The sequence below is a fragment of the Tympanuchus pallidicinctus genome, unplaced genomic scaffold, assembly GCF_026119805.1.
Source record: "Tympanuchus pallidicinctus isolate F22 unplaced genomic scaffold, pur_lepc_1.0 scaffold23, whole genome shotgun sequence".
Classification (NCBI taxonomy): domain Eukaryota; kingdom Metazoa; phylum Chordata; class Aves; order Galliformes; family Phasianidae; genus Tympanuchus; species Tympanuchus pallidicinctus.
In genome coordinates, this window is record NW_026294740.1 from 1,620,580 (window position 1) to 1,643,416 (window position 22,837).

At 50.2% G+C, this 22,837-nt stretch overlaps 1 protein-coding gene across 1 annotated transcript in view; it reads left to right on the forward strand.

Moving 5' to 3' along the window:
• The window catches only part of PIRT (phosphoinositide interacting regulator of transient receptor potential channels), a 57,379-nt gene extending 35,621 nt beyond the window's left edge, over positions 1-21,758 (forward strand). The window contains exon 2 of the mRNA XM_052688264.1: positions 19,528-21,758. Coding sequence (XP_052544224.1) covers positions 19,528-19,950 — 423 coding nt within the window. The 3' untranslated portion in view covers positions 19,951-21,758. The remainder of the gene's footprint in view (positions 1-19,527) is intronic.
• Positions 21,759-22,837: the final 1,079 nt, after the last annotated feature.

A 22,837-nucleotide genomic window follows, 5' to 3' on the forward strand; every position in this document is an offset into this window, starting at 1 on the left:
CATAGCTGGGAAGGCAAGAAGAGCTTGTTGTGCCTCATAACCCCCGCAGAAACACAGGGCTTTGCTACAGATCTCCCCACCATGACCATTCCTCTGTTTTGCATGGCTGCACGGGCTAATACCAAGCTTTGAGCAATCAAGCCATCTTTGCTAAACTGTTCAGCAAAGCAAAACACAGCGCAGTGGACCTCATTCCTCCTCAGGGCTCGAGGTATCTATTGGTCTCTGGGAAAGGAGAGTTAGCTTGGCCCCACTGCTTCTTCATATCTGCAACTGCTGCCCCATGGTCAGAGTTCTGTCTTGCTGGTTCCTGTCCACAGCAGACATCCGAGCTAAATTGGACTGTTCTGGTCTACTGATCTCCCCAGAAGAGATCTGTTCCCCTGCAAGTGTGAAAATATCCCTGCAAACATCACCTATGAAGTATGAAGTGCTGCAGTAGGAAATCCCAAGTGTATTTCCAGTCCCACATGAGGCCTCCATATTACAACAAGCATCCACAGCACGGGCTGTGGCCTGGTTGAGAGCCTGGTACACAGAAGAATGTTGCAGTTTAAGACTAAATAGGCTGTACTCCAGCCCTGCCACATTCACCGCAAATCCTGTGGCATGAACAAAAATCTCCCCACTATGACTATCTGTACAGGTTCATCCAGATCATCTCTTGGTGATAAGTGATGTCTCCTGGAGGTCAGTCTTGGGACTGGTGATCCTCAACATCTTTATCAATAACACAGACAGTGGGATCAAGTTTACTCTCAGCAAATTCGCTGATGATGCTAGGCTGAGTGATGCTGCTGATACAACAAGGGGAAGTAATGCCCTCCTAAGGGACCTGGACAAGCTTGAAGTAAGGGCACATGGGAACCTAATGAAGTTCAACAAGGCCAAGTGAAGGATGCTATTGTGTCAGGGCAATCCTAGGTACGTGTACAGACTGGGAGAAGAAATCCCTGAGAGACAGCCCTGCAGTGAAGGGCTTGGAAGTGCTGATGGATGAAAAGCTGGACATGAGCCAGCAGTTTGCACCAACCCTGTGTGGCCTGAGCTGATGGGTGCAGACAGCCCACAGCAGGGGAAGGGAACTGGGTGATCTCTAAGGTCCCTTCCAACCCAAATCATTCTCCAATCCTACGATTCTATGATTCTAAAGTAAGCGCAAGACTCAATTTCTCAATGAGGGCTGCCTGCAGTTCACTCTCTGCAAGCAAGGGGCCTCTACTGTTCATATATGATGTGATTTCTTTTGATGTAGAAGTTAAAGTTTCGTGGTTTGAAGGTTGATAGCAAGTTATGCAGATCCTCACAATTAAACAATGATTTCACCGCATGTCATGAAGTGGGAGAGCAAAGGAGGATAAAAGAGAAGTGAACTTGGAAGGTTTTTAGCATGTGATAGCTATATGGCCTTTGGTAGCTGACAGGCTCTCCAGCATCAAGGTTAGCTGTTGTTGGATTGTACAACAGAAGGTTTTGTGTAAATGGAGAGCCATGGCAATCCATGATGTTGAGGAGAAGTTCAGAAGAGATCCAAGCATGCCAAGCTGAAACAACAAAGCCATGGGGATAGCACTCCTCTCCTGTGGGTCAAGGCTGGAGCCCAGACATCCTGTCATCCCTGATGGGTGTATAGGGAAGCAAACCCTGTCCCCAGCTGCAAAACAAAACAAAACAAAGCAAAACAAAAAAAAACCCACCATGATAAAAATGAGATTTAATCTCTCAAATGAACCAATTCAGCCTGCGATGAAAAACCAGCAGCTGTATGCTGTGCTTTTCACAAAAAAAAAGCTAGACCATGACGTGCAATGATTCTTTCCAGCCCCTGTTTTCCTCCAATCATTTAGCTGGGGTAAAAAATGGAATGCTGGAATAATAATAATAATGTCTATAATCAAAATCTGAAATAAGTGTCTGAAAACTTTAACCTAAGCACATGGACATCTGGAAATAATACACAGAAAACTATGAGGATTCCACAGTCTCCAAAATTATGTACATGGAGAAAGTCCTTCAAGCCCACTCTGGGTGGCTGCTCTGCTTTCAGAGCACTCACAGATTACATTTTCCACCCTCACTTCTTAAAAATGAAGCATAGCCTGCTCACATGATCCCAGGACTGAAAGAAAATCCCAGCATCTTCGAACGTGCAATTAAAATCACCAGTGGTGACAGCACTGGAAATGCCACCTTCAAGTTATCTAAGATTTGTTTGCTTGTTTTGAATGTCTTCTGCTCAGAGGGAGAGGATCTCATTACAGCTTGGAGAATACCTCAGGTGGAAACCACAGCTATGGGCCACTGTATCTCTGCCTGAAAGAGCATGGAAAGGTTTATGATCCCCAGCCTTCCTCCCTCCAGACACAAATGCCTTTTTTTCCTAACTCAGTAACTCACACAGACTCAAAGGAAAGGTGCTGCAACCTCAGGATAATCAGGGAGAGCTTGAGATCTATGCATATTTGTTTTGGGGAACAAGAAGGAAAATGGAAAAGGTGAATGGGACGGGAGCTGGAGCAGCTCCAGACAAGACAATGTGGGGCTTGTGCCCCAGAGCTCTTCCACGTGGCTTTGGTTTGCAGATAACCATCTGGCAGTTCACCTTCCAAATAAATTCCAGCCTTCATCTCTGTTAACTTCTGGATCCTGCTGATTTCAAGTCTTGTCTGGGTATATCGATTGTCCAGCAGTGGCCAGTGTCCACCACTGGCATATAAATTGCAGATTGGAGCCAAGCAAAGGTGGCTGCATTCAGAGCACACGTGTAAAAGAGATTTATTATAAGAGAAAGGTGTGTTTATTCATCTGTTGACCTCGGGCCCTGCATTACTGCACTCCTCATAGAGGGCTGTTTGCTGTTGACCTTGGGACTTCGGTTTAGCAGGGGCAATAGCCAGCTTTTAATCAGTGAGTTTAGACAAAGCAGAACCATTCCAAGGAAAACGCTCCACAAAGTGATCCCGTCCAACCTGATGCAGCAAAATTAACAGCCACATTCTGGCCAGGATAATTCCTTTTTGTCATTATCATTATTATTCTGTTTTCATATTGCAATAAATAATGTAATTACTGAAAGCTGAGTGCTGATTAACATGGGTTCCCTGTTTCACTGGCAGGTGGAGATGTGCGATGAGCCTACAGATCCAACCTAGGGGTGCTGCAGTTTTCTTGGATAATATTCAATCCATGGCTCACTTGGTGTCCTCCCTGCAAAGAAGGATTGATTTGGTGACTGAAAGCATCCAGACCGTGCCTATCCTATGCAAGGCTATGAGCTCCAAGGACTACTGTAAAGGGCAGAAGCCAGGGGCTACAGGAGAGATGTGGATGCAGACCTCATTGCAACTCATGGACATTTAGGAGTTTGGCCACTCACTCCATTTCTCCTGGTCTTCCCATCTGTAAGATGGGACCTTGTTCCTTTTTCTGTCCCACGTGGAAAGGGTGCAGAGCTCCTAAGGCAGTGCAGTGCTGGGTGGTGGGGAGAGAGGGTGTTATTGGATGTAGTGCTCAGGGACATGATTTAGTGGAGTGCTGTTAGGGTTAGGGTAGGATGGTTAGGTTGTGGTTGGACTCGATGGTCTTTAAGGTCTTTTCCAATCCAAGCAATTCTGTTACTTGATTCTCTGATTCTATGTGGTCAGAGTGTGGGAGCCTGACCTTCCCATCTGAAGTACAGAAGACAGAAACATTTAGAAGACAATAAATTTTCCTCCCCTTTGCAAAGCTGAAATAACGACGAGATACTGTGATTGACTTCAGCTCCACTTAACGAGGGATAATTAGCCCACCCATCGCAAGGCCAAGGAATTACACTGGTTGGAAATTTTCCAGTTAATTTGCCACTCAATATTTTTATCTAATTTTCGAGAACTTAATTGATGTCTCAATTGTGAAAGATATCGCTATGAACACCGTTCTTGAGGAAATCCCTATCACTGCTGTGACTCTGCACCTCCACATGATCCTCTCGTTGCCACTCCCCACGGTGCTGGGGGATGTCAGGTGTCCTCCCAGCACATTCCAATCACACAGATCTCCTCACTTAATTTCAAAATGCCACAACTGCTGCAACAATTAAAAATGCAAACAGGGAAAATAGCATCCCAGGCAAGCGAGGGACCACAGACACATTCATGGCACTTTATGTCACCCAGATACAATGGAGTCATTTGGAGCTCAAAGAGGCTTAGTGTTATCCTCCATCACTGGGTGCCTGGCGCAGACTGCAGGTCACAGCCCTTGTGCTCCTTCCTGGACTCAGTGGAAATCAGCGCTGTGACAGTGCAATCCCTCTGCAGCACACAGCCTGGGGGAGGTGTCAGTGGTGGAGCAAGGGGAGAAGCTCAAGGCTTTGAAGCCTTTGAGAGATTGGGTAGATGGCAGTGATGGGCAGACACCCAGCCTCAATCTGCTCCACATATGATGAGCAAGGAGGAAGAGGTTGGCTGAACCCAGCTACACTTGTCAAGGGTAGCAAGAAAGGTTCTTTGCCTGTTACTGGAAAGCAGGGGTTGCCATTACTCATCTGCAGAGACTCAGGGGCAAAAACCTGATGACCAAAGTCAAATAGATTCTTACAACTGACGAAATATTTCCAGAAGGTCATTGCAAGCTGTTTTTTTGTTTGTTTGTTTGTTTGTTTTTAAGTGCAAGCATATAAAAACGGGTTACCACTCCTTGAACACAGGTGCTTTTTCTCAAGTGCTGTTGAATTAGATATTAAGTCCTCAGATGAGCTAAATGAGTTGATCGTGGCTAATGTTATTACCAGGAGTTCCAGAGGAATCAAAGATGATTAGCCACTTGTCATAAAGTCTTAGCACAAAGGACAGAGAGAATTAATTTGTCCTACTGACCTAATTTTGGTTTCCATGTGGTTCTCATTGCTGCATGGTAGAAACATGGGGAATAAGCAAGGAGAAGTGGAAATCTGAAGTGATGAAACAGTGATTTACATGGCAGAACCAAGACCTGGAAGACAGTTCATGCGATTTCATAGTACTTTTTATGAAAGGTCACTGCTTGCTGAGCAAAGGAACCTGGAAGAAAGGAACCTGGAGAACAGTGCAGCTCCCAATAGAGCAGAATCATTTACAGTCAAAGGAATTTCTCACCTGAATCCAACAAATGCACTGAGCCACAAATCACATGGAGGCTCCCACGTTTGATGCCTCAACCAGCAAATAGCTCCCACCACTCAGGTGAGGTGAGATATATCCCACTAGGCTGCCCAGCTTTGCGATAGATGGGATGGAACCAGCAGTCCCAGCAGTGGTCAAGTCTGTAGGTTGCTCCAAAAGTGATGCCTCCCATTTCTGTCCATGGAAACTATAACAAAGAGCTCAATAACACTGCTTGATAGTGAGTTTTCTTAGCGACAAAACACTACTTTTCAACATAATAACCGCCACTAGCTTTGTGTTTTTTGCCAGTGGTGAACAAGGGCTGCATGTCATGCACATAACAATTTGATCCAGTAGATGTGACCCCCTGTCATCACTGGATGCTGAAGTGCAGCATCCAGTGCCTCACTGTGCTCACATCCACTGTTTTGTTTTCATAAGCATTCAGCAAGCATCAATGAATGTCAGTGGATGCCATTTTTTCCACACGGAGGCATACAATTCCACTCCTTTGCTTCTTATGCACTTCCACAGCATTTCGTCACTGCTGCCATTTTGCCACCCCTCTGCTGCCATCTGTCACACGACAACAAAATGTAACAGGATATTGGTGGGAAGGTTCAACCTCTACTGCCATCCCACCAACATCCCCCTCTGACCCTGTGGGTCAACAGAATGAAACAGGAGGCGTTACTTTTGGAACATCCTCATCTTTATGCATCTCTGCAGCTTTCACTACAAAGCTCCTCAGCTAACAGTGGCAGAACCAGCTCTCACTTTGCTCCTGGCAGCTCTTCTCCTGGCCATGACCCAGCTTCTCCACAGATGGATGCAGCAGCAGCCCCTGTCCATCCCCAGCACTCTTGCTGCTCGCCTTTCCCTCGGTGCTGGCTTCCTTGACACAGCTAATTTCCCAAAGGAGATGGATTGATTCTTCACTACCACTGTGGATTTAATACATGCTATTTATCACCCAGCCTGTCACTCAAATGGAAGAAGTGTGTGTCTGCACAATATATATGCAAAAATCTCCATTGCGTTTAGTTAATCCTCTGATGGCCATCAATAAATTGCAGGGATTTGGAAACCTTTCAGGAAGAATTTTAAGAAGTAAAATATTTACATACATATTTTCCTTCTTGCTGCTTAGGTTCTCACTGGCCCCTCCCATTTAAAAACGTGCCAACCCACAGCAGCTCCCTTGTTTTAATTATGTCAGTCTGCCAAAACAGTAGACATTGGCCTGGTTACATCAGTCTCACTACCTGGGGTGAGGAATACATCAGAGGAACATCAGTTACAGCTGTTCTGACATCAGCAAGTCCTACAAGCCATAGCCCACAAACTGTACAGTCCCAAATGCCTGCAGAGATGTCTGAGGTAGGACCTGGGCTGGGTCTTCTGCAGCTGGCAGCGAGCAGGGCAGCACTGGGCAGTGCACAGCAGGTCTGGCTCCTCCAACAAAGCTCCTGAAGCCTCGTGCAGGGGCTGCAGGGCATTTGGGCAGCAGCTGCAGGCACAGATGTACCAGGATTTGCCAGGCTCTGTGTTTGCTGAAGCTAAATGAGGTGACGGGTTAAGAAGGGCACACCACTCGTGGGGATGCTTTTGTCCTGTGCAAAAGCTTGGCATAAAGTAGGTCTCTGAGTTCAGACAGAAGTCTGCGTCATGCACAAAATGGTCCCATCCAGGTCATGTGTGATGAACTGAGGTTTCCTGGAGGATGGGGGGGCATCTTTTTCTGCTTGCTCCTCTATTATACAAACAAAAACAGCTTTTGGCTGCTGTTGACCGTGGATGATGTGTCCCCACAGCGTTCCCAGATGTCTGAGTGCAGGAGGACTTCAGGTCTCCTGGGTCTCCATCCCGATGCACTCAGAGCACCCAGGGCATGCAGGGGAATGCAGGGTTGGGACTGCATGAAACACTCTGGTGGTAGGTGGGTGGTTGGGCTAAATGATCTTGGCCATCTTTTCCAGCCCTGCTGATTGTATGACTGCTATTCAGTGAAACCTCGCTGTATTTGAGGTTATCAAGAGTTTTCTTATATTTTTCCCCAAGATGCAGTCTCTGTAGGGACTGTACTTCGGCACTATTTGAGCCCCGTCCTCCAGCCCCCAACCCTTGAGAACAGCCCCACCATGAGGCAGATGTGTGCCCAACTTGACCCAGACACTTCATTTCAGCCTGGCCCAGCTGAAACCGCTTTGTCCCCATGACTCATCAGATGCTGCTGCTTTGTCTCCTTGTAATCAGCCTATTTCCGTGCCACGAATACCTCAGCAAAGTTGTCTGCTGTAAGTATTGCTCAATATTTCTTATGGAGACTTCTGAACTTTGTGTTATTCCCAACGGATCTCTTTTATCACAAGCCATTCAGTGAGAAAGCCTAAAAGAGCTTTGGCTCATTGTTAGGAGGAGGGGACTAAAGCTTTGTATATAAAGGAAGGATGAATAATGATGCTGAGATAGCGGTATCTGGACAAACAAACACTGAATATCTGAGATGTTCATACTCTGGAAACCTTCCTGTGAGCTACCAGCAGTTTTCTTCCTACCTGAACAATGCACACATTGTAGTGTGCATGCAGAGACTGGAGAAGTTTTCATTTATAAATGTAATGCTCAGGTGGCTCAAGACGCCTTCAGATGAGCTTCTGCCTCAGTTTCCATCTGCAAAGGCCTTGTGAAAGGATGCAGTGAGTGAGGAACAGCCCCCAAAGCTCCTGGCACCTGGCAGGTTGTGCTCTCTCCCAGCCCAGTCCTGCATGGCACAAAGAAGCTGCAGGAGGACATGCGAAGGTCATCAGCACAAAGCCTGAGCTCACTCTGCAGGAAGAAAAACATCTCCAGGGACTACAATAAATTGCCATCTTCTTCCCAAAGGCTCCTGTGAAACACTCGGAAAAGTGACCTCATTAATTAATGAGATGGGTTAGCGCTCTCTCCGCACACTCCACTTAATTGCAGTTCTGTCATTCCCAGTGAATTTTTAATGCCATATCGATTATTCAAAGTTCTGTTCAATCAATAAAGCAATAAACCACGTATGTTTAAAAAAAGTGATTAAAAAGATAAATACATGACACATTTTAAAGGAGCCACATCCTCCTGCAGCCCACTTAGCAGCTAGGAGCAAGCCTAGGGTAAAATGGGTAGATACGTGTTAGCATCCCTGCCTAATTGAACTGGATAATTGTCTTATAAATTTGCTTTAATCCCTAATCCACATACCAAGTAATTCCATACAGAAACCATTCCAAACAGTAATGCCCTGTTTTCCTGTCTGGTTGCTGCATGGACAGTGGTGACAGGTGAGCAGTGAGAGAAGTCCTGGCCAGAAAGTGAGACCACGTCAGCCTGCTGCATCAGGGCCTGAATGGGTGGGATTCCTAAAGGACATGCCTATCTGGGAAGCTGCAGAAACACCTCAGCACCATGGCTGAAGTTTCTTTACTGCCAAAAGGCAGCTGTGACCAACTCCACGCCACGGAGAGAGACCTCCTTAGCCCTGGATAGAGCTGCATGTGCTGGAGCAGGAGCAGAAAGCCCAAGTGAGTCCATCCCTCTCTTCCTCTGCCTTATAGCCCACATGCTGATGATCCTCCAGCTTTGACTCTCCTTGATCACTCCCACTGAGCATCCACCAACACCTGCAAGGGCCCCCAGAGCACATCCCTGCTCCTCTTCTTGTGGGATCCACATCCCACAGCATCAAGGAAAACTCACATCCTCCTGTCAAGTGTTTGAGTTCTGTCTGTGTTCCCACCAGTCTATCATCTTGCCACGTTCATGCTGTCACCCTGGTGATGTGGATCATGGCAGTAATTATCACATCCAGCTCCTCTGCAGCCCAACATCTGAGACCCATCTCCACGGCTGTAAGTAGTGCTGCTGGAATCTGCTAGTGCACAGAGGTCACCTATGGGAGGTGGGATGCTCAGCAAGAAGTTCCCAGCTTCCATTTTGGCCAAGCTGCCTTCTCTTTTAGAGAAACAAATGATACACATGTGTAAGACACGGAATTAATTGGATGGTAACAGCTCCCCAGGGCTTCTTGATAGAAAGGATTCGAGGTAAGCTGAGGAGGAGATGAGGAAAAACATTTCTGGGCTTGGAGTATGGTTTTTTTTCTTCTTCCCTTTTTTTTTTTTTTTTTTTATTGAAAACATTGTGATTTAACAACTGCAGGCCTTGTTGAGCATAAATAAATAAATAACACGGAGAACTGGGACACACTAAGCTCTGTGATTGCATAAATATTCAAGCTGCAAGAGAAATATAAGATTTCAAAGGTGCAAACATAATTATGGAGTTGTTATCTATCCCCCATAGTAATTCAAACATAAAGAACATTTCCGTGTCAGCTGGTAAGGGATGCAAGGGATGAGAATCTGAGATGCTGAACCTGGAAAATGTGGCATCCAGCCATACAGCAGCGTGAGGTGATGCTCACTCACACCATGTGGAGGAACAGCCCACGGTGGGCTGGGACTGGGGCAGGAGCCTGGGCAGTTGGTGTGATCAGGGGTGCTGAGATCTGCCCAGAGCAAAACCAAGAATCCCCATGGCATGGACATATGGACACCTCTCCACCCTGACCAAGTCCCTGCAGCCAGTTCAGGGATGAAGACCTGAGCATCTCTGAGCACCTCCACCATGCTGCAACAGAGGGTTGTGGCTTCAGCAAGCTGAGGTCTCAGTGTGCTGCATGGCCATTGTTTGCATCCAAATCCCTTCAACCCCGGTATTTTCCATTCTGGAAAAGCTGATCCTTATTAATGCAGAGGCTGTGGTATGGGTTGGAGCTGCAGCAGGATGCTGGCAGCAGGGAAAGCAGCAAGGAAGTAGACTCAGGCTCACATTGCTCTTTTGTAGGAGATTTCAGTGGCAAAAAATGCTGAATGAAGAACCCATTTTCCAGCTCTTCTTGTCTCCATGCATGGCACTTGTGCCTTTCTGGGACTCTCAGCATTGACATGTGGTGAGGAAAGGCTGAAGGTGCTGACAGTTCACCACGAGCATCCGCAGCCCTTCTGCTTGTGTCATTGGTGAGGAGCTGAAACATCTCCCAGAGCACCACAGTGCTGGCTCTCCTGGTCCCCATGAGGCAAGTGCTTATGGAAAAAATGTCCCTTTATTATCACAGAACCAATTTTTTAGTTGACTCTGTGGCAAGGAAAACAATGCCCTCCGCTCAGCACACATTTCACAGCTGCTGTATGTGCCACTGCTAGAGGTTGGGTTTCAGCTGCATCCCAGGGGAGGGAGGCAATGTGCAGCTGGATGTTGCTATGCTCAGGGCTAACTTGTCACCCCCTGTTGGGCCATGCAAGCTCCATTTGTCACAAGGCAAATACTGGGGACAGGGATGCTGTGTCCTGGAAATCATGGGAATAGGAATGCTTACATAGTATGAATCTCAGCCTGGAAAGCAGAGCCTTGTAGAAGTGAAACCTGTCTGCAGCATCACAGGCTGTGACAGCTATACTGCTGGGGAGTGGGGAAGAGGGTCTGAAAAAGGCTCTCGGGGAGGGCAGATTTTCCTGCCAGAGTCCTGTACTGAACACAGCACTCCTGAGATGCCAGTTTGGAATTCATTTGCTTCTGCACAAGGATGCAATCACAGCATCCTGGTAGGGTAACAGCACCATCTACTGCTAGAGGATCCAGAAAAGCTTCCTCCTGTTCCCCAGACGTGTGATGTTTTCTTGGCCTGGCCATACCCTGTAGCAGCCCTTCCTCCATGAGCTGCACATGGGAAAATGACATCACATCAAGGGCAGAGGTATGGGCAGAGAGGTTTCACCCCCAGTGGAACTGAGGGCAATGGACATTCAGGAAGCAGAACAGCTTCCCTTTCCATTTCCCTTTCCCTTTCCCTTTCCCTTTCCCTTTCCCTTTCCCTTTCCCTTTCCCTTTCCCTTTCCCTTTCCCGTTCCCTGTCCAGGCACCTCCTGTGCAGGTCTCTGCTCTCTGCCATGGAGAAAGAGCATTGGCTTTATTTATTTAAACCAAATAAAGAGATTTCTCACTTTATTTGTGGCAAAGTTGGGAAATTGAGCTGCATTGTGCATAGCCCAGGTCACAAATCCCTTCTACCTGTCTCTGTGAGTCTTGCAGACCCCAGGGTGGGCTTGCTGGAGCCCAGGAGCATTGCCTAGGGGTAGACACTGATTTTGGGGAAGGGTGTGTTGTGGATGGATCTTCTTATGCTACTCACGTTCCTGAGGCTAGGACAGAAGGTTTGGACTCCTGTCATCCCCATCTCACCCTGGTGCTATTGAAGATGAAGGGATCTGTTTAATTCCCTATTTGCTTCCCTTGACTCCACTAAAATTGGAAAGGACTTTCATCGTGGACTTCAAACACCAACTCCATGTTTACCCTGGCTGCAGGTGGACTTTGAGTGAGAAAGGATCATGGATGTAGGGCAGGAAATTGGAGGAAATGTAAGAGAGCTCCCCAAGCACAGAGCACTAAGCAGGTTCATTCCATGGGCATGGCAGAACCATGCAGCCTTCCTTTAGGAAGTGGCGGAAAGGGACTTTTCCTACTCCCTCACTCTGGTGCAGACAACAGGATCTCCTGGGAAACCACCAGCTGGAGCAGAGACCATGGAGCCTTGCTGCTGATGTTTAAGTAAGGTGCATGAAGACTGTTTGAAGTGAGATGGAAAAAGACAGAAGCTATCCAGCAGGGACCTGGCTGGAGAGAGGGGCAGACATGAGACCTATCTCGTTCTCTGCTGAAATGAATGTTCTTGCCCACTTTCTAGGCCATGAGTTAGTGCCATGGAGGCCTCAAGAGCCCAGGACATACCTGCCTTTCAGAGAGTTCAAACTGACATGGGAAAGGTCAGAGGAGAGCTGTGGGAGACCCTCCATCCTCATGGCACACTGTGGCTATAATGGATGTAGCCTCTCAGGGCACAAGGAGCTGATGCAGAGTTCTCCATCAAGCAGCAACACCAGCAGTAGAGCAAAAGGGATGACCTGGCCACCAGCACACACCAGCTAGAGGATGAAAATCAAACCATGAGATGGAAAGGGCTGGAATAGCCTCTGTGCAGCAAAGCAGAGCTGCCCAGTCAGGTTATACAAGGGGCTTTGTGCCATCATGTCCACAGCCACCTCCAAGACACAGGAGATTCTGCTGTGTGTTCTTAACTGCTGGAGTGCTAGATATCTCCTGCTTCATCAGTCCTGTATCCTATCCCATCCTGTCCCACCCTATCCTATCCTATCCTATCCTATCCTATCCTATCCTATCCTATCCTATCCTATCCTGTCCTGTCCTGTCCTGTCCTGTCCTGTCCTGTCCTGCCCTACCCTACCCTACCCTACCCTACCCTACCCTATCCTATCCTATCCTATCCTATCCTATCCTATCCTATCCTATCCTATCCTATCCTACCCTATCCTATCCTATCCTATCCTATCCTATCCTATCCTACCATCTACCATTGTTCTGCTGAGCACACCAACCCAGAGCAATGCAGGTGACCACAATCACAGAATCACAGAATGGCCAAGGTTGGAAAGGACCTCAAGGATCATGAATCTCCAACCCCCCTGCCACATGTAGGGCCACCAACCTCCACATTTCATACTAGGCTGCCCAGGGCCCCATCCAACCTAGCCTTGAATACCTCTGAAGTTGCCTAACTGCTTGGGTCTATCTGAACATACCACTTGTGGCTGCACATTGTCTCCATCCCAGCCAGGAACAGGTCAATAGGCTCAGTATGCCAGCCCTGACCCAAGCACATGTTCATTTGGAATACAATGGCTGGGGGTCAATGGGACCTGTCCTGACCAGGAGTTGAGTTGGGCCCCATGCTTTTATTTGCTGTCACTGCGTGGTTTGGTGACCACATCTCATCACCCGAAGGCACTGACGGTTGAATGAAATCCTCATTCCTCTTTCACCAAGGAGAAGTCAAACAGGGAACACAGTGCACCCAAGGTGACATCACCCCACAGGGCTACACAGAGAGAGAGAGCCACAGAGAGTTAATTTTAGCTGGTATGATGCTGTGTTTTAAATGTAGGAGTAAAAAACAACATTGATAACACACCACTGCTTGAACTGTTGCTGAGCAGTGCTTACACTAAGCCAAGGACTTTACAGCTCCTTGTGCCGCCCTGCCAGCCAGGAGCTGGGGATGCACAAGTTGTTGTGAGGGGGAAAAGCCAGAACAGCTGAGCCAAACCGGCCAAAAGGGTATTGAATGGCATGTCATGTCATGCTGAACAGTACGTGTCAGGGTGGGGAGGAGGGAGCTGCTGCTGCTGCTCAGGGACTGGCTGGTATTGGTCATTGTGTGGTCTGCCGGGCACTGCTTGTTTTGGATAGATATATGTATATATCTACACACATATCACAGAATCACAGAATCACAGAATTGTAGGGGTTGGAAGGGACCTCCAGAGATCATCGAGTCCAACCCCCTGCCAAAGCAGGTTCCCTACAGCAGGTCGCACAGGTCGGCATCCAGGCAGGTCTTGAACATCTCCAGAGCAGGAGACTCCCCCACCTCCCTGGGCAGCCTGTTCCAGTGCTCCTCACCTCACTGTAAAGAAGTTCTTGCGCATATTTGTGCAGAACTTCCTATGCTGCAGTTTCTGTCCGTTTCCCCTTGTCCTGTCTCCACTCACCACTGAAAACAGTCCGGCCTCGCCATTCTGCCCCCCACACCTCAGATATTTATAGACCTGGATTAGGTCCCCTCTCAGTCTCCTTTTCTCATATATATGTTTATTCATTATTATTATTTTCCCTTCCAGCTGGAAGGCCGCACGGAGTCCCTCCGTCCCTCAGCCCCACGAGGTGGCAGCAGGAGCCCACGGACGGAGAATTGAGTGACGGCCAGGTCAACCCGCTCGGAGTGTGGGGCTGTGAGATGGGACCTGGATTGGATGGGCTCCTATGGGAGGGGTCCTTCCTGGGGTCCCACCCCGGGCTGGTTTTCTCCCCCAGCATCTTCATGAGGGACAAAGCAGCGAGGGTTCTCACTTCATTCCCAGATGACTTACTGAGATGTTCCCCATCACACAGACGTACCTGGAGGCACATCCTCTCTCAGCCTCAGTGTCCTGGCCAAATTACTTTGACAAAAAGGGGCCCCGTGTTCCCAAAGTACTTCTGATTGTGACCCTTCCCCGGAGCCTGGCACTGTGCCCCCGCCTGCCCCGTCACCATGGGTCGGTGCAGGAACCAGAGGTCCTGCAGAGTGTGGGGTGAATGTGGGGGAGCTGAAATGAAATGGGGCACATGATGGGAGAAGGCTGAAGCACAAGGCTGGATGCTCCCAGGGGGAAGGACCTGTTCTGGTCAGCCTGGAGCTGGTGCAGGAGCAGAGAGGGGAATTAATCTCAGCAGAGGGGCTAACATGAAGATTTCCCATCTCGTTTTTCTTTTTGTTTTCTTTTTTTTTCCTTTTTTTTTTCTTTTCCCCTAACTGCTTCTTTAAGACAAATAATCTACTCTCTTGAATCTGGACTAGGAAATCCAAATCCCTCCCGGTTCTAAAGAGTGTTTTCAACATATAATGCTCCCAAAACACCAGGCTACTCTGGATGCTGGCTCTCAGATTAAAGAGCAGTGGAATCATCTCATCCCCCAGGGCTTGGCCCTCGTGCTCAGCTAACACGCACACACCTCCCATCAAGAGATGTGGACAGTCCTGACGGACAAGGATGCTGAGCTCATCTCACCTTTGCCCTGGTCTGTGAGCCCACTGTCCCTTGCTGATGAGGTCCAAACCCAACACGTCTGGCCAAAGGTCTGCACAGAGCCAAGCTGAGGGACCTCACTTTTCCAGACACTCCTTGATTTTCCTTCCTGAATTGCCTATGCCCCACTGAGCTGCATCCACCCACAGCCCTTCTGAGCCCTCCTCCTCTCCTTCCAGCCCCATGCACTGCCCTGGGATGCTCTGCACCCATCCCACAGCCCACACAAGATCTGTCAATCCCTGTGACATTTTCTTGACCCGTTACACCCCACTCTGCTCCCTGCCTGTGTCCCTGGTGCAGCACTGAGTACCACTACAGCAACAAACCAAAGCCCAGAGGGATGGCCACAGCCCCATCAGGGCTCCTGGCCACCAGCAATGCCTGTGTCAGGCTGGATCCTTTCCCTGCAGCAGGTGGATTCACAGTGATGTAAGAAGGTTTTACAGTATATCCGTGGATTCATCTTCTCTCCCTCTCCTAGTAATGGGTTCAGGATGTTAATTAATAGCTAACTGCTTATGTCTTGCATCTATCAAATGTCTCAGCAAGGAGCCTCCAAGTGTTTTGCAGACACTGGTTACCATCCCCTGATTGGAAGCAAGGCAGCCACAACCCAGAGCAGCTATAGGGACTTGCTGGTGCTCAAAGCCTGGGGCAGCATCCCCAGCAGCCCTGCTCCAGCAACCATCCCACCCTGCTCCTGCCACTGGACTGCCTCCAAGCTGCGGCCTCTTAGCAAACCCTGCAGGCAAGCTGCCTATAAGTCAGAGCCCAAGGCGGGGAAACAAAGAGTTAACCAATATCCTGATGGGCTGGTGAGCTCATCAGAGCTGGGATATGCTCCACCGTTCATTAGACTCAACAGAGCCCAGTAGACAACATTCAGAGGGCTGCAGGGCTGAAGGCGAGCCTGGGTGAGGAGGGCAGGGTGCCCTGCTGCAGCCGTTCCATCTGTGCCACCGTTGGTGGTGGGCAGCCATCGTCCGCCCCCCCCCCCCATGTAAGTAGGATGGATTTCCATGGGTTTGGTTCTGGGGTGGCAGATGCAGCGTAATAAGGGTGGGGGTCATCCTTTTGCTGAGCCCAAAAAGGGGTTCAGGAGTGCTCTTTGCTCATCAAGGCTCTGAGCACATCGGTGGGGCCAGCCAAACTCCAGGCGATGCTGAGAAGCTGCTCCCAAGGGATGCAGGAGGTTGGGCCCAACCCGGCTCCACCACACCAGCAAATGGACACTGGCTCCAGCTTGGCTTACATCCCGGATGTGGTGGGGCTTGGAGGAGGTGTACGATCCCCTGCCACCAAGCCTCGTTTCCCCAGCCCTGTTCTCAGAGCAGAGCCAGCCTGTCCACAGGGCCAGCACCAGCCATGGTGAGGTACGGGAAGGGCAGGTGGGAGGATGGGGCTGTACACACCTCCATCTCCTCCCAGAGCAGAGCCTGCTGAGCCCAACGGGATCTGTCCCTCTCTGTGCTGACCTATGGGAAGTGGAGCACCCTGAGCTCCCTGCTGCTTTTTCTGTGCGTCGGGGGATGCTCGGTGCAGCCAGACAGAAGCAGAGCTCAGCATGGTGAGTTGGCGCTCGGTCCCCCCAGGTCCCCTGTGTGACCCCCACCTGCCCCTCTGCTGGGTGCTCCTCAGCCCCCCGGCCATGGGGATCTCGCACTGCCATCCTCATTTTGAGAGGGCCCTGGGGATGCTGGCTCACTGATATGCACTGCTCTCTTGATTACTTTTGAACCTGATTGATAGATGCTGAATTAAATTTGGCTGAGGCATGGCATCTTGACAAGTTTCTGCTAAGAGCTTGCATGTACCTGTCCACGCAGCCTCCTTCCCCAACCACCCCACCATCCCACATGGACTCTCTGGAGCATCTGGTCCCTCGTCCCAGCAAAGAGTGGGGGGTCCTGTAGAGAGGGCAGAGCCAAGAGTCAGACTGAGGCACCCCAGGACATCAGGAAAAGCCATGCCCCAAAAATGTCCTTGGCTGGGCTGGGGATGCTCTGCTGTTCTCGGAGAGAACAGAGGCAGCAGTTAGGTATTGAGATAAGAGCAATGTGTAAGAAGCTCCTGAAGAATCAGAGCTGTTTCCCCATGGGAAAAGGAGATGGACAGGCTGGGGACTTGTGGGACTAGATCCAGCCTTAGCATGTCCCTGGGTCTTCCAAGGGGCTCAGTCCATATCTGCAGGCTGGCTGTGGCACCCCAGGTCCTGGCTGCTCATCTGCTGCTCTCAGACTCAGAGGTGTCACAAGGATTTTTGGCCTCTGTGGCAAAAGACAGAGCAGACAGAGCAGAGAGCTGCCCCTGTGTGAACACAGAGATGGGCAGGAAAATTAAATCACTTGTAGCCAGATTTATTGGGGTCCTCAGCAAATGGGATTCTCAAACATCAGTGTGCAAAGCACTGGGAGAGCAAAAAGGGAGAAAGCATCACTCCTCCTTCTGTCAGGGATGGAGAAAGACCCCGGTATGAGCAGTGCTTGCAGGAGCTGGGGCAGCAGTAGCCAGCCATGATATCTGAGATGTGCTCTGGAGGCATTTGCAAGGCAGCAAATGGTCATCTGCGGATGCTCTCCTTACAACAATAATTATTCAAAATGTGGGAGAAACCTGATAGCATTATCCTGCTGGGCTGCTCAGTACGAGCATCACGCATCTTCCAATGTGAGCACATCTGGGATGAATTAGGGATGGAGTATGGGCAGAGCAGGAGCTGAAATCACATTAGCTCTCCCAAGAGCTGCAGACACATGCAGAGCTTGCAACCAAACTCCTGGCCACGTGTAGAGAGTGAAACCTTTCTTGAGCAAACAGAAGGGAACTACACAGCACCTCATGCAAGGTGTTATAAAAATGATCAGCATCTGAAAATTGTGGTGAGAGGAATGGTTATGCCAGAAAATAAAAGGGAAAAACAAATCCCGACTAGTGCAAATGCAAGCCTGGAGGGAAGAGCAAGGTTTCTGCAGGAGCCCACCATTATATCTCTGCAAAGTGGAGAGGAAGGCGCTCTGCAGGGCTCAGTGTATCCCAATGGTAAGCAGGGCATCGATGAGTAGGGAGCTGGGAGCTGGGAACAGTGCTGGGGCTGCAGGCAAGGACCTGGGCAGCACAACAGGGCTGAGTGAATTAAAATCATACAGTGGCTTGAACATAAAAACTCTCCACAATGGATGCTAGAATAAGAGAAAGACAAGAAATGCCATGACTGTGAAGGAGGAAATCTTGGGAGAGGAGAGTCACCAGAGGCCATAGCAGATCAGGATGGCAGGATGAGTGCCCTGCTCTGCCCCACCTCTCCTGGTTTGACAGAGTAGGGGAGAGCTGCAGATGGAAGGGATACAAGCACTGAGCTCTGCTTTTATTTTTTGTTTGTTGGTCCAATTTTTGCAAATCTGAAATGGCACAAAATATGTCAGTGCCACCAGGTCTGCATTTCTGCAGCAGTGCTTGAGTGTTTCAGTAGTGGGAGTAAACAGAAAAAAATTACATCAGAATAAACCACAAACCTGGGAAAGGAACATGGGTGAAGGGAATGAGGGAGGTGTCAGCACCCTGGGGTGGGCACAGGGCCCAGCACAGCCCAGCTAGGGATTACCTGCTGTAATGGCCCAGGTACGGATCATTAGGACCTCAGCTCTGGAGCAGTTTTGTGGCTGCTCGTGCCTGCATTGACGTGGTGCAAGCCTTAGCATAAAGCAGCAGCAGCAAAAAATAGGCTGGAGGCACCAGGCTCTGGACTCATCTCCTCTGCACCTCACCATAGCAAAGCAGGGTGCAAACCTGCAAACCCAGTGCAATACCACTCATGGTGCACGTGTTCCTGGGAGCACAGACTGCTGTGCCTGAGGGCCTGGGCAGGGTTTTGGATGAACTGCCCTGGATGAGCATCGGGCTCACAGCCTGCACCGTGCTTAGAGCTGAGCTCAGCATGCCCAGCCCTGCAGCACGCTGGACCCTGCGGGCCTCCCTGCCAGCTCCACGTCCTGCTTTCCCCTGCTCCGATGAAATGGTGGTTAACATAATGCACTGCATTTCCCATTTATCATAATGATTTCCCCATGCTAAAGTCATGCTGTTTCTGGGAAAATGCATTTCCTCCTCAAGTAGGTGAAAATCTAATGCAGGGGCAGGGCTCCTGAGAGAGCCACAGGGCTGACCCCAGCACTGCAAAGCACAGCACAGCTTTTGGCATGAGCTGAGATTCCTCCTGCAGCCTTCCCAGACCCACCCCTGCTGTGGGCTGTTTCCCCTTCCCCCAAGCCAGTTCAGGCTGCCCAGGGGCCACCCATGGCCTTGGGCACCTCCAGAGATGGGGCATCCACAGCTCTGGGCAGCAGTCCCAGGACCTCATCACCTCTGGGTAAAGAAGCTCTAAGGAAGGGACCTGCCCCAGGGCAGGTGTTAAGGTTAGGGGTGGGGTGGGCAGTGGGAGTCCCACAACAGGCAGGCAGCCCTCCTCCCTGCAGGATCCAGTCGCCTGTCCTTAAATGTGCTGCTCATATAGGTGTGGTGCTCTTCTCTCCCTGCAGCACAGCACCAAGCTTTCTCCAATCTTTAACTTGGCCTAGGGCATGCACTCATTGATGACTAGATGGACAGCACTCAGTCCATCCTCCAGCACCAGTCCTCTGCTCTTTTTCTTCTGTCCACCCTAGGTCTCCTCCTCAGATCCCGCTGTCATGGAAAATCCCCCCCAGAGCCCTAATGGGAGCCTGAAGTCCCCCCCGTCCAAGGAGCTGCTGACCAGCAACACGGCCAGCACGCTGTGCATCAGCTCCCGCAGCGAGTCTGTCTGGACCAATACCTCCAGGAGCAAGTGGGACATCTACCACAAGCCCATCATCGTCATGTCCGTCGGAGCTGCCATCTTCCTCTTCGGAACAGTCATTACCACCTTGTCGTGCTTTGAAATCAAGAACAAGAATGTGTACAAAATGTGCGGCCCTGCGTTCCTGTCCATGGGACTGATGCTCCTTGTCTGTGGCCTCGTCTGGATCCCCATCATCCGCAAGAAGCAGAAGCAGAGGCAGAAGTCACACTTCCTGCAGAGCCTCAGGTCCTTCTTCTTCAACCGCTGAGCACCTCCCAGGAAGGCCCCCACCCCACTCGTCATGTTAGCCATAAAAAGAAGCGTTCTCGTGTACTCTCCTAGAGGAATTCATCCCAGTCCCTTCCCTATAAGACAGAACATGCTGTACCATCCCCAGCATGAAAGTGAACTTCATATTTTGCCCAGGGAATCTCAGAAAAAAAGAGATCAGGACTTGATGGTGAACCCAGTGCCCCGCATCACCTCACCATGCAATGGCCAACCCAACACATGCTGTGCAATGGCCAACCCCACATGTGCCATGCAATGGCCAAACCAACACATGAAGGGGAAAGCAGAGCTTCTGGCAGCCTCCGTCAGCAGCTTTTGTAGGGCACAGCAGTGGAGAAGAGCCAACCTACCACGGTGTGGGTAAAGCTGCTGTGAGCACTGGACTTCACGTCTGGAAAATGGGATGTCCAAGGAGGCATCTCCAGAGTTACAGAGAGGGGCAGCAGGACAGAGTGGTCCCAGATCCCTTCACAGCAGAGACCACCAGGATGGGCAACACATGTCACCAAAGCTTGGGAAGATCGGACATGGGGCCCATGGCTGGGAATTCCTCAGCGCAGATCTGCTATGGCAGCTGAGCAGAATGGCTGTGGGCCGGAGCTCACTCTGTGCTCAGGGTGCAGCACTCACACAGCTTCGCCTGAAATGAAAATTCCCAGTCTAAAAAACCACTCTGTCTGGACAACAAAACCTGGGTTAACATAATTGGGTGCATGATATTCTGCCTCTAATTCTGAGTGGGACTCTGACTTTTCAGATCCAGCTCACCTCCTACAGCATCCCACCTGGGAAGACCTCAGCCCAGCGAGCTGTGGCTGAGTGCCTGGAGCCCCATGCAGGTGAGAACCCAGCTCCAGGGCTGGGCAGGACACGGTTTGATGCTGATCAGAGGCAGAAAAGGGGCACAGGAGAGGAGACCCCACCTGCACCTCCACGCAGCATTTCCACCCCCTCCCATGGATCACTCCCTTAAAGCAGTGGGACATTCCTGGGAATGAAGACAGGTTGGTAAAGGTGTACAGCAGCTCTGCAACACCCTGCTCTGCATTTGGACAGTGGACATCAGCACAGAACAACTTCCTGTTGATTTGGATGCCACATCCCTCAGGAACTGCCACCACAGACATGCTGGGAGCTCCGGATAACACCAGAAGACCCACTGAAAGCAGAGATTGGTCTGCAGATATGGCCCAAAGAGCCCACAGCTCAAAGACTCATGATGCTCCCCCTGGGATGGGAGTAAGGTTGGCAGTATGTTGGCTCCCCTGTATGATGGGGAGCAGCAGAGGCAGCTTCTGGGCTGCAGCTAGCACGAGATGCACGTGCTCGAGGAACACATCCTGCTGACCCAGCTTGGCTCTGCCCCGAGTTGTGTTCCCATGCAGTGCACACGTGCCCCCCGCTGGTGCCAGTTGGTGAACGGAGTGTTGGAGGTGCGTGGTCTGGCAGCAGACCCAGCAAACCTCCTCCTGCTCCTCAGTCATTCATCCCTCTGAGCTGTGCTCTGCTGTTATTTTCGGTGCTGGCTTGGCACCACGCTAGTTCTCTATTGATTCAGCTGCAGTGGGCACAGGCTCACCCCAAGCTTCTGCCCAAGGATGAACTGCAGCCAGAAAAGCAGGTGAGCAGCAGGGCTGTCATGGAAGAAATCACAGAGCATTATGAGGGACGGGGACACAGAGTGGGGTCCTGTACTGCACATCTTGTAACCAAGGAGACAACTGGTGAAATATCAATGGGATAAGGAGTCACTGAGATCAGAAATGTAACAGGATTCCATGCTGGTTATTTGTAACAAGAATATTTGATTTAATTAAAGCAGAAATATCTCAAGGGTTTCACCTTGCTGCTGTTGTGCTTCGTGCCTGCTGCAGGAGGGGAGCTGGCTGTCCCTGGGGTGTGACAGGAGGCAGACCAGGAGGGCTGAGGCCATGGGTTGGCCTGGGGCTCTGCGCTGGGATCTGCCCAGGGACCCACCCAGGACCCTGCATGCGAAGGTGGCACAAGAAGGGGTCAGCAGGGGATGAAGACTGCACAGATGAAGATTAGGGCAACAGCCCAGGCAGGGGTCAGCAGAGCTTGGGTCTGCTTGTCTGAGCTGCAGGGGTCAGAGAGGTAAATAGTAATTGAAGGCAGAGCTGGATTATCAGGCTGAAGGTGAAGGTGCAGACAGAAGCCCAGCAGGAGGGTGGGAACACTCCACTGTATGAGTGATCAATGCCTGAGTGATACCCAGAGGCTGGGTGGGATCTGCATTTATGTGTGCAGTGCAAATCAGTCCCAGCACTGGGAAATGTTCACAAAGGCTTCAATGGAAGCTGACACCAAGTGCATGCCCTGACACAGCCCAGCCAACATCACAGGGCCTCTGAGGAGAGAAATCTTGTCTCTGTGCTGTGCTATGGGATCAGAGAACCTCTGTGTCACGCTGCCTTGGGAGGCTGCAGGGATGGGAGTTGCCTCTGGGTTCAAAGCAGGGTTAGGACAGCAGATCCCTAAAGGGATGATAAAAACAAGGGGGCATCCAGCACCGTGTTAGACAGCCATCCCCAGGGCACCTCCTCCTGTCACTGCTGGGGCAGCACACAGCTGAGGCACCCTAGGTTTGCACACACAGTTCTGGTGCCTTTGGGCTGTTCCCATGTATGCACAAGGCACAGCTTTGCTGCTCTCTGTGCTCATCTCTTCTCCCCGTGCAGCCTGTTTGAATCCCGCTGGGATGCTTCAGATCAGAATAAAGAACAGACACATGTTGTGAAGAAAATGGATCTGGAAATGGATCAGGCAACAACAGCAGTCCTGACCAACTCTCATTAAAGCTAGGTCCAATGTGATCTGCTTCCATGCTCTATAAAAATAACAGG